At 41.5% G+C, this 12,104-nt stretch overlaps 1 protein-coding gene across 1 annotated transcript; it reads left to right on the top strand.

Annotated features, from left to right (window-relative positions):
• Positions 1 to 5,308: 5,308 nt before the first annotated feature.
• Positions 5,309 to 12,041, top strand: mturn (maturin, neural progenitor differentiation regulator homolog (Xenopus)). The gene is made up of 3 exons (XM_085346683.1): positions 5,309 to 5,690; positions 9,823 to 9,945; positions 11,874 to 12,041. The coding sequence occupies exons 1-3, from the start codon at positions 5,532 to 5,534 to the stop codon at positions 11,979 to 11,981; spliced, it is 390 nt and encodes a 129-aa protein (XP_085202809.1). The 5' UTR covers positions 5,309 to 5,531; the 3' UTR covers positions 11,982 to 12,041.
• The last annotated feature ends 63 nt before the right edge of the window (positions 12,042 to 12,104 follow it).

Below are 12,104 nucleotides of genomic sequence, written 5' to 3'. Positions count from 1 at the left end.
AAAAGTTGAATAAAGAAACTAAATTATTTTGCCTTTTTTTTTTTTTTATTAAAACCACTTTATAGAACATCACATCAGTAACAGTGTAGAATCCATGTCATTTACAGTTTACAAATGACAAAATGTTTACACCAAATCATGAGTGTTTACATGATATCACCCACTACTAACATTACTTTATTTACTGTATCTTTTGAAAAAATAACAGCACAAGACTTAAGAACATTTAACAGGAGCAGGTTTCATTCTTCTCTGGTTTTATTATCACACTGTTCACCAAACGCAGCAAACCTTCACCATCTTATCCAGGAGGGTCACCTCTTCACCCTCACATGGAAGAAGTAATCTGACTGGCATGGTGGTTTGTTTGAAGCAGGTCCCTCGTGTAGCGCTGGAAACCAGTCATGATGTTTCATCCATTTCATCGGCTGGTTTGCTGCAATAATGCCAAATAATTAGCAACTCTATAAATAGACGGTAGTTCTGCAAAATCACTCAGTAGGATGTTTGTTCTAATTTGCTATGAGCTCAGAGCGCATCGAAAATGAAACTATAGGCTATAAAGAGAGATATGAACATATTTAGAACTTACCGGAATGAAAATGTCTGGAGCACCAACAGATATTTGGAGATGGAAGAGAGCTGCACGTCAGCTCATCTCACAGCTGCTATCCAGGCTAGACGCCTTCGTTTGGTAACATCGATACACGAGCTGCCTCATGTCGCTTCCAGGTTGGGAAAGCATAAAAAGACAATCCAACCTTATTCCCGTGCCGGTCGTAAGATCGAACATTGCAGCCGAGCACACAGCAAGTACGAACCATGGCTATGCTATCGCTCCTAGCTTAGACCCCCAAAATGGTGAATCGGGCCAAAATCCTTTCCACGCCCACCCCCGTGACATCACGCTCCGAAGCCCTGTTAGCTTAAAAGTGGCGCTGCGCGTGAGTTTATGTTTGATGGATACTTGCTCTCAGATTATTTATCTGGACATTATATTTTAGTTACTTATAATCTTACTGCACAAGCTTTTTAAACCAGATACAACAGATGAAAGTACCGATAAACGTATTATCGATTTTACCGATAAACAATCACATGCATGATCTGTTGATGTATGCTCAGTCATCCAGGTAAGGACATCCCTCAAGGTTGATTTTGTGTATCTGGACTTAACGTTTTCAGTGGGAGAAACATTTTGTCACTTATACAAGTGACTTCGTCTGTCTCAGCTGACTACAGGTTTGCCCAGCCTTATAAACAGTCCATTTACACAATGACTGAAACTCCCACACTGAATGAACAGTGGGCTTTGACGCCAGTTTCTTGATCATTGCAAACTGTCATGACCATTGATCTGCAACCACCGATCAATGGCTGTATCCCAATTCAGGGTCTGCAGCCTAAAAGTACGCAGCCTTAACGGCCCACAAGGGCCGCGTACTCAAAGACCGCTAAGGCCGGAAGTGCGAGGCTTGTAAAATGGGACGGTCTAGCCTCCGTCGCGCTGCCCAGGTTGCCTAGCAACCATGATACTAACAGCTGGAAACGTTTCATACAGCTTTGTTTGACAGAAATGAAGGAGAAAATCTTTTGTTCATTTGTTTGTTTGTTTCTACATGAGCTTTGATCATTCTCTGTAAGATTAAGGTCAGCTATTGGACGGCGTATATTTTAAAGTAAAGGCTTTAAAACCAAGTTAGTACAAACGTCACATAACTTTGCCGACATGTGGCCAACAGTAATGTTTTAGTGTTCTTCGTTATTAAACATTTGCACATAAATAAGTGACATAATATTCAGTATTTACTTAAAGTTTACTCTTCGGGCGCCCCTCATCCGCCGTTTTTTTCCGGCAAAATTATCCACACCCAGCACCGCGCTATGCATTCTGGGATATGTTGGGCCACGAAGTCTACACCGCCACATCCTTAAAATTCAGGGAAATTAAGGACGCATTTGAGGGCCGCAATTCGAGCAGCCTTTGAATTGGGACAACCTTCGTCGCGTCGCTGCGACATAATCGGCCTTAAAATGCGGCCCATAAGGCTGCAGACCCTGACTTGGGATACAGCCATTGACCACTGATCATTGGCCATAAGTACCAGTTGGGGAATTTTACTGACCACGCTTTACAGCTGTAGGTCATTTTAATTACTTAGGATCTATAGCGGTGGGTAGCTTAGCAGTGTTGGTCAAGTTACTTGAAAAAAGTAATCAGTAACTAATTACCGATTACTTCCCCCCAAAAAGTAATCCTGTTACATTACTGATTACTTATTTTCAAAAGTAATTAATTACTTAGTTACTTTTTAAAAACACGATTTACAACCTGAATAGGTAATAAAGCGATAGATCTTTCAGCCCAATTCTACTTTTTCTGCATAATTCATCATACAAAATGTAATCAAATGGAAAAGTCCTTTTTTAAAACTTGTTTTATTAGTTTTAGTCTTTTAACTTTATGCATCAAGCAAAAAAAGTAACGGTAATCTAATTATTTTGCAATAGTAATCCCTTACCTTACTCGTTACCTGAAAAAGTAATCAGATTACAGTACTTCCCATCTCTGTAGCTTAGTCTATAACCCGGGCAAACATGAGGCCTGGGGGCCAGAATTAGCCAAGCAAAGACTCCATTTCGGACTACTGGACGGCTTTGGAAAATGCAAAGGACGGCATAAATACTTTACCTTTTAAATGTATTTTAATTTGTTTAGCAGCTTTTTCTTCTGGTAATTACCAGAATTACACGTCTTTAAAGACGTTCCCTATTGCCATTCATACTACAGAGTAATACTATGTAATACTAAGTAAATATAGGGCCAGTATTGCTGATAACAATACAGATACTGATACTTTTCATCTTTAAAGACAGCTTAGCAGTGTATCATGATTTATGACTCATCAGAAGTTTGCAAATTCTGAACACACTTTAATGTCTACTAAATCACTGTGATTCTACAATAACGAGTTAACACAATAAAAACACACCTTTCAGCGTTTTATGCATTTTGAAACTGTTTATTTTTGGAGACCTGATATGTAAATGTACCTGTCCCTAAAGCACAACGTATGTTGTTTACATGTGCTATAAGCTATGAATAAAATAGACCTGACAGTCAACACAAAAAGACTTACCGTTATACCGTTATATGTATATTTTTATATATGGTATATGTTTTAATTCACAAAGAAGTGACTTCACACAATTCAGTGAACTTAGAGGATAGAAACAAAGTATCGATCCAAAACCAGCATTGTTATTGATACTATTAATATTTGGATTGATCTGCTCACCTTTGCCCATGAAATAAAATATGTTTAAAATCCCTGGCTTGTCATAACACAACTGATCTACAAAGACCAGGCACTGAACAAATGATACAGAGTACAAAGTACAGTATTTGAATTGATAGTTAGATTAGACATCCTCGCCACAGCCTACTGGTTGGGTAGAGGAGCAGAATGCTCTCTTCACCATGCTGCAGTCCGGGCGGACCTTTGCAGCCCTCAAATCATCTTCTCTCACTCACACTTCTGGTACTGCCACAGTCTTTTATCCTCTGCTATCTTTAAATGTTTTTATCCCTATTTTTTTTTAATATAATTTAATTATTTTATTAATTGATTTATGGTTATGACTGGAGGAATACTTATTTTTTAAAATGATCTGCTGGATATTTGAATTTGAATAAACAATCTATATCAAGTAGAGTCAGTGTAGGAAAGTTACATTCCCACTGATATGATCTGCAGTAATCCAGTGGTGTTATATCTATTCATTTATTATTATTCACTTATTCTTTCAAACCACACCCTGCAGATACATCCCCATACTGTAATATTAGTTTATCACTGAATATGTTTTGTATTTATTTAACATTACTGACTGAATCAGATTAGCAGGATGCTACAGGTGGGATTTGAAGTAAGCCATGTGCTGATAATATTCGGTCATGTCAATTTTAAAACAAATATAAATAATTGTTTTTTGTCGCAATCTACCAAATTTCCCCAATATTATTCTTTTATCTCAAACAGACTTCCTCTTAGACCCGTTCCAACTTGACATAGCCCATTATGGGAGGTACAACAGTTACTGGTTTCACGGGTGTCGCTCGCCCCCTGTTGGTGAGGACTCCGTGGAGCAGGCAGAGTCAGACTGGGCGGCGGGGGGCACTAATGGAAGCGGGCTGGATTAATGGAAACACTGTAGACACACTGTTTATGCAGAAGAGTGGTTCCCAGTACTGTGTGGGCTACATGCCAGTATAGTTTTTAAGGGTCATCAGTAAACAGAGAAGAAAATGGAACAGTTTGGAAATATTTTACACTTATTTTGGCTGCCAGTAAAGCTGATATAGTGCTTATTTCAGCTTATTATTATAGCAAGATCAGTGCTTACTATGTAAGACATGCTGACTTTTAACAGGTTATTTATTTTGTGGCTCTTTTTGAGTTTGACTGACACATACAGTTCCCTTTGTCTAAAACAGATATTGTGAAATGAACAAATGTGATAATTATGGCTTAATCATTTTTAATGCAAAAATGAGTCAGCATTGAGTCTGTATCAGGTGAGCTATTTCCATTATTTAAATAAAGCATTTTTCAGTTTAACTTGTGATTTCCTGCCTCTTTGGAGCTAAAACAGGCCACCTAAACTCACTATTGAGCATCAATATCAGGACCTGGTACGGTAGCTCAAATAAGTCAAAAAAATATAGACCCAAAAGCAAATGTCCATTACAGAGGACATAAATGAATAGGCTGGGTCTCGGGAGGACATACCACTTCATGGTGGGACATAAATCTAACAATTGACCCCGTTTTAAGATGACGGGCGCTCACGTGCTTTCGGTCACATCAGGTGGCCTTCAGAAGAGATGCAGTTGGCATAATGTCGAAAATTGGAAGTCTGTTTGGATGGAAAACCGGAGAAAATGTGTGTGTGTCTGTGTTTTTATTGCTTGCACACTAGAAACCAGTAACTGTGTCATGGCAGCAATGGCCCATTAATATATGATGACCTCACACTCTTTCATATGGAAGTATGGCAGGACTTGCAGGCTGTCGCATGATCTCAGCTCTGTGGGTGATGAGAGCAGGTTAAACGCTTCGCTGGCGTTGTCATCCTCCTGTGCCAGCAGTGAGAAAGTTAGGGTTAGGCTTATACCGTCTCCGTTATGGACGGCTGCCCGGCTCCACTCGTCGTCATCGCGTTTTCTCCAGCGTCCTCCTGCGTATGCATGCATGCGACCGAAGGGCTGATTTCATAACGTGAGGAGGAAGAGAGGAATGGGGTTCTGAGCACGGATGAGCGCCAGACCCCGCTAGGCTGTGTGCGCCAACAGCGTTATCTTTATTCCCGGGCCATGCAGAAGGCGCACTGAGGGAGATGCGGTATAGTGGAGGCTGCTGATGCTGCGGGCAAATCAGCTGTTAGGCCTATTTTGCGTCTTGAGCATCATCGCCGCGACGGCCAAAGAGACAGAGACACCAGGGACACCGCAGAGCGGATAACAGAGGATGGAGTTCAAGCATCTGGTGGAGGCGGCGGAGAAGTGGTGCTCCGGTAACCCCTTCGACCTCATCTTCGCCGAGGAGGACGACGAGAGGCGGCTGGACTTTTACGCAGAGCCCGGCGTCTCTTTCTACGTGCTGTGTCCCGGCGGCACCGACAGCTTTGTAAGTGCTCGATCTCCTGCAAGGCCTCGTCTCTGCGCGCTCTCTCCTAGGTGTGTCGAGGTTCGGCTGGAGGTGCGTTCGGCCCGGGTTTTCTAGCTGATGGATGTGGGAGAGGAGAGGAGGGGATGATGTCATTTCAGTTTGGGTGCACCTCACCCACCCCTCCTCCAACCGCCCTTCTTTCCCCTCAAAGTGTATATGTTGCTTATTTATCCAACATATAATCAACTCTGCTATGGGCACAAAACAGGAAAGCCTTATGACTTTCATAATAAAAGCCGTCGCCATCATGTGGATTTTGCGACACTAAACAGTTCATTTTTATTTCTAAATTGAAATTGATTTAGAAATAAAAATAAAAGCTTCCTATTTCGAGCGTTTATGTTTTCCCCTTATTTGAAGGCAATTTTATTACTTGAAAAACTTTAAAGGCCAGTGCTTGTTGTCACAAATGCAAAAAATATTTTACATTTTTGCCATCATGCCTTTATTTTGAAAGAGTTATTGCTGCTGGGTTTCAGGTTAAGCCTACTCTTATTAGAAATGTTTGTCTAGAGACGGCAAAGTTTACCAGTTGACGTTTTATTTCTAACACTTGATTTACTTTGACTAAATGTGCCTCCTTAGAAGATAATCCAAACAGCTGTGACTGCTATGAAACACTGATTCCTGGTGTTTTCTCTGAAAAGGTCCTAAATAAAAGGGGCGTGGTTGAAGAACCACCCATCCTTCCTTCTCTTCATTACTTTTCAAAAGTGAACTTAAAAATAAGACAAGAGTGAGAAATTTTTAGCTCAGTTTCTTTGCAGTTGAATGTTGTGCTTCGAAGCAACTGCCATTTTTTGATGGGGCCGCCGTGACTCGTTTGGCCCCCGTGCCACCACATTTTTAAAAATCCTGGATACGCCCCTGCTAAACAAGAGACTCTGCTTTAAAAACAGCGTGCACTAACCACTCTAAAGAAACTAGATGGGCTCATTAAAAGCCCCAAACCTCCAACCACACTGCAGCTATGCTGTGAGCTCAGTGTCTTTGTAGCTCCAGCGCTGCTGTGATCAGCCACATGCTGTCTTGAAGCATAGCTGTATCATATATCAGTGTGCTGCAGTGGTGGCGTTATGACTCCTAAAGCCCCAGAGGCCAGGCCCGCCCTCCTCGCTCCTCCTGCTCAGTGACAGGGGCCAACAGGGCGGGGAGCAGATGGTGATGACCCAGGAGCCAGGGCGTCTGCTCGGTCAATATCACATTATGTCCCTGTCTGCGTTGTGTGTGTTTGCAAGCATCGTCTGGACTATCCTGCAGACAGGAGAGCAGCATTAGAGCCGGGGTTTTCCATAGCTGTGCGTGAAGAAACTGTGACGTTTATAGCTGCTGCACAATTAATTACCCAGTCTCTCTGACACACACAGACACACATAAAGCGCAGGTGCTTAAATGCATCATGTGACTCGATGTCTTTTAGCACCAACTTCCTTTTTTCTCTCTGTTTCTCTCTCAGCTCACAGTTTTCTACAGCTTTTTAATCTGGTGCTCGCCAACTGCTGCAGGCCTGCCACTCTCTCTCTCTGTTTTTAACACACACACACACACACACACACACACACACACACACACACACACACACACTAACAGTTCAGCGTCTGCTATGCACATTTAAATAAGCTTGAATAACTCTCTGTCTCTCTGCAGGACTCTTGAGATCTAGTTACTCTCCCCGCGATCAATACTGCTATGAGCAGGACGTCTCACATGCTGTTTTTCTCTGATTCTCTCTCTCTCCCACACACACACACACACACACACACACACACACACACACACACACACACACACACACACACACACACACACACACACACACATGCAGGGCATCATCTTGTCACCTAGCTGCACCATAACAATAACCATAACGATAATTTGTTTCCTTCCCTGTAATTTCCCTCTGGATATGATACAGTAGTGTTTGTTTTTAGCAATCCACATCACCCGTTGTGGCGTTCAGCTGCTGAAAAACAAGAAGAATTGAACGTTCCACGTGACTCCACAGACGCCCCTCTGCTTATCAGAGCTGTAGCTGCCGTACAATCAATTACAGAGTCACGCACACAGCTGTGCTTGGTGGGTGGGGTCAGCTGTTTCAGTGGAGACGCTGGCTGATGTGAGAGTCCGTCCATCGGGGTTGAAGTAGAGCGCATTCCCAGGAAAGTCGGAGCTGAAGAGCCGTTTGCGTGTTTACATTTTCAAGTCGCACCCCCCCCCCCCCCCCCCCCATTCCCCCCTCCTGGGCTGTTTCGCACCATTTCACATGAATCGCTCTCTCTCTTGACTCTTGCAGTTCTTATCTTGAATTTTCACTGAATCATCAGCAGTGATGACATTAAGATAGTTTTTGATGAGATTTTAAGGGACTAATCAACAGATGACGCAGTATAATGAAGTACTCAAGGGATTTCAGTTTTCAACTGAGATTAAATTTCATTGTCTTTTTCCCCAGGATGTTAGGATAACGATGATCACTGTACCACAAATGCTGCAATAACCAACCAACCAACAAAGCCTCACGGCTGCATGTAAAACAACTTTTTGTGTTTGTTTTGCATCTGCTCCTTTTTTGCCATGTCATTCTGCACATTTGATTTGGTTTAGCGGACGACATTGCCTAATACATAACTTAACACAGTGGCCTTTAGACTCTAATTAAACTATAACTATAAACATGAGCCAAATAGAGCAGCTCCAATGGGCTTTGTCATCAGTATTTATCTAACAATTCCTGTAAAGACTTTGAGGTGGCCGACAGTATGTGCTCATGAGGAAGCTGATTTTAATCAGCGTGGAACTCGTACATCTGATGTATCAGATTTACATGGTGATAATTCACCGTGCTTTTGTGCTGACCATAAACACACTCGCTTCCATTTCCATTGAGGTGTGCCTAAACTGTCAGCCCACGCTGTAAACTGATCCCGACTCGAAACTGCACCTGTGGTTTGTGCGTTTTGACCTAAAATACAGACAATGTAAGGCAGTTATTGTCTTTATTGTAGCTTGCCATCGCCAGTGTATGAATGTGTGTGTGAATGTGTGAATGACTGAATGTAGTGTGAAGCGCTTTGGGGTCCTTAGGGACTAGAAAAGCGCTATACAAATGCAGGCCATTTACCATTTTATTGTCTAAGAAGATTGTATCTAATTCACAGAGATGGGAATTGTGTAGTAGTCTGATCTCAAGAAGTCTGTACAAAAGCCTCAAGCCACCCTCATCTGATTACATTTTGCTTTTTAGGAGCCAAAAATGTTTTAATGTGATCTTGATTAGCAGTTCTCCAGGATTTCTTTGGACCTCAGCTGCTTTTTTACTCACTTTCAGTCCAGTCCGTGTTTCATTTTCAGAGGTATGTTTTTAACACTGAGCATCAAAAACAGAACCTAACTCAAAGGACAAACCAGTGTCACCCCTACATGTGACAGGACACTTAGCAAAGAACCAATTTTAAATGGCATCTTTAGGCAGTTTGTTGCTAGCAGCCTGGAGGAAGTCATGAGAGCGGCACAACAGTGAGCATCTGCGGCCATCTGTGAAACACGGTGGAGGCTCCGTCATGATGTGGTGCATCATTTCAGCCAGTGGTGTTTGGGATCTTGTCAAAACTGATGGAATTGTGAAAACAAAAAAGCACAGTGAGATTTTTATTTAACATAAAATACCAACTAAACTGTATGTAAAACATATCTGAAGCATGGCACTGATCCCAAACACACTGACCATGCGGTAAAACACAAAATCGGTCATGATGTAAAGTCTGAACCTCAACATTACTGAAGCAGTGTGAGGAAGTAAAAATCCCCCCAAAAAGCAAAAGAAACACTGAGGATTAAAACAACAGACCGTGTATCAACACAAAGATCATGACAACATGTCTTTCTCAGATTTAGTTGCATTGCTCTGTTTTTTTTTCCTGTGCTGAATCTCGTGTGACTCAGTTTTGCTCACTTATCCATTAATTAAGTTGTGTACAGCCCACATGAGGCTACACCAGTGGAGGAAGTGTGACACTGTTACATCATGTGCTCTATTGTGTTTAAAGTGCATGGACAGAAATTGAAAGATTTTCATGATCTGTGTGTGCAGCATGTGTGGAGTGAGAGCGAGGACTGCCTTCCCTTCCTCCAGCTGGCCCAGGACTACATCTCATCCTGCGGGAAGAAGACTCTGCTGGAGGTGCTGGAGAAAGTCTTCACATCCTTCAGGCCTGTAAGGAACAGAAGCGGGGATGTTCCCGGGGTCGCGTTTCACTTTTGGTTTTTGTACCCAACACACTGCATCAGCCACGGCTCTGTTTGCTGCGTCTTTTGCAGTCCTGAAAAATTCTGTTCTCTCTCAAAATCATCACAACACATACTCTTAGAAATCAGACATTTCACTGTTGGCTTGTTTATCACTCGAGGATTTTGTGCATTTGTGCAATTTTCTTGTCTCTCAGGAATAAGAGAAATGATCTTTATTTCCCCAAATGTAAATCTGAAGCAGTTTTTTGGTAAATAACATATTTAAAAGGTGTAACAAGCAGTAATCAGTTTTTAAAAATCATTCAGTAAAAGGACTAGATGTTGTAGTCCCTAATACTGCTTTGCTTTAAATGGTGAGAATCTTGAGGGATGGCTGTTATGAGGAAAGGCAGCCCAGAAACTTTACCAGCAGCACACATCGTTGTGTGCCTCAACTTTCGGTCTTTTACCCAAGCTAACCTGCCATTTTTTGGGGGGGATTAGAGATCTGATCTAGGTTATCGTATTAAGATTTGGGACACATCGTCAGTAGTGGACCTTGGATTCATCGGGTGTTTCGGCCATTATCACTAGACACCCTCATCCAAGGAGGCCCTGCCAGGGTTGATCAGGAGTGTGTCACTGGTTTATGTGAAATTGTTATTTGTCTTATTCTTTCTTCTTTTTAGTTTCCTACAGTTTATTTTATCCTATCTATTCACTGCAACTGAGAAATAATACTTAACTCTTTAGCATTTATAGAGCCTAACTTCTTTAAAGGGATAGAAAAGGTGATGGAGAGAAGTAAGACAAGAGGGACAAGATAGGAGAGCTGGAAGGGGGGCGCCCGATCTGGCTTCCCACACCTCCCCGCCGGATCGGGCTGTTACTGCTTGGAGGTTATCATCACAAAAACAAAAATCCATTTATCTATTTACTTAAGTATTGCAAGTTTCACTACTCTTAGCGACAGCGCTTCTTTGCCGTCACAAATGTGAAGCAATAATTTTGTGTAAAATGCATCTGAAATATATCAAATCAAAGATTTATTCAAATAATTAATCATGAAAGAAAATAAATTTGGATTAAACTGAGTGTATATCAATCAGGTGAATTTCATTTGAACAGCTGTCGCTAAATTTAACGCTTTACACCGTACTTACAGAGTAAGAATATCTGTAAAGGTACAGTACAATGTACCGTTTTAATTTTTTACGGATATTTTCACGTATTCTATTCCACACATTGAATTTAACATTTACCATTTATGGAAGCCTGCGTAAAAAAATGGATAATGTACTAGCAGAATATTACCAGGACATTTTTTGCCTTTTTTAAAAAAGTGTATGTAAAAAAAACTGCATGAAAATGTTTAATTTTATAATATTTTAATCAATGTTAATAAATAACTCTACAAACCTGAAACTGGTGAGGCTTGGAGACACATTTAGATGATAGTAAGTTACACAAGAGAAAAAGGCGTTTTGTATCAAGTCACAACTGGAGAAAAAGTCAAAGAAATGAAAAATGTTTAGTTTCCAAAAAAAGCTTTACATAATGTGTTACTTGTTTCGAGGTAGAGTTGGGCTGTTCCTGCTGTTTCCAGTCTTTATGCTAAACTGAGCTCACTGCCTTCTGGCTGTAACTGCACAGACGTGATAAGGGTATCATATTATATAACGCTCCCACTGCAAGGTGTGTTTTTCAGCAGTGAATCAAGGAATAACTGAGCAGAATTGGAAGGATTGTTTATTTAGTGGAAGAGAGAGAAACTAGACCGCTGACATAAAGGCTTCTTCTGAAAGACACTGAGTTTGTTTGCTTTGTGATGTTAGTTAGCAAAAAAGAGAGAGAGACAACGTAAACACACTTCATGGTCTAACACTGCATTCTCTTCCTCCCTGTCTCTGTTAGCTGCTGGGTCTCCCAGACTTAGAGGACGACAGTTTTGAGCATTACCACGCTGACATGGAGGGGGAACCCGGGCCCGACCACCAGCAGATGGGGGTCAGCCAGCAGTGATAATGCCCAAGGAGAAGCCCGGGCCTCAACACATTAAGCCCAATCACCTAATGACACACATTCGTACATATTTAAAGTGAACTTGCTTTAAAAAAAACAAAAAAACAAAACAAAACAAAAAAA

Source organism: Diplotaxodon limnothrissa, linkage group LG22 (genome assembly GCF_057381915.1).
Source record: "Diplotaxodon limnothrissa isolate DT_005_m linkage group LG22, D_limnothrissa_male_GT1.1, whole genome shotgun sequence".
Taxonomy (NCBI): Eukaryota; Metazoa; Chordata; class Actinopteri; order Cichliformes; family Cichlidae; genus Diplotaxodon; species Diplotaxodon limnothrissa.
Note: the sequence above shows the minus strand (reverse complement) of the source record. Positions and strands in the feature narration are given on the sequence as shown.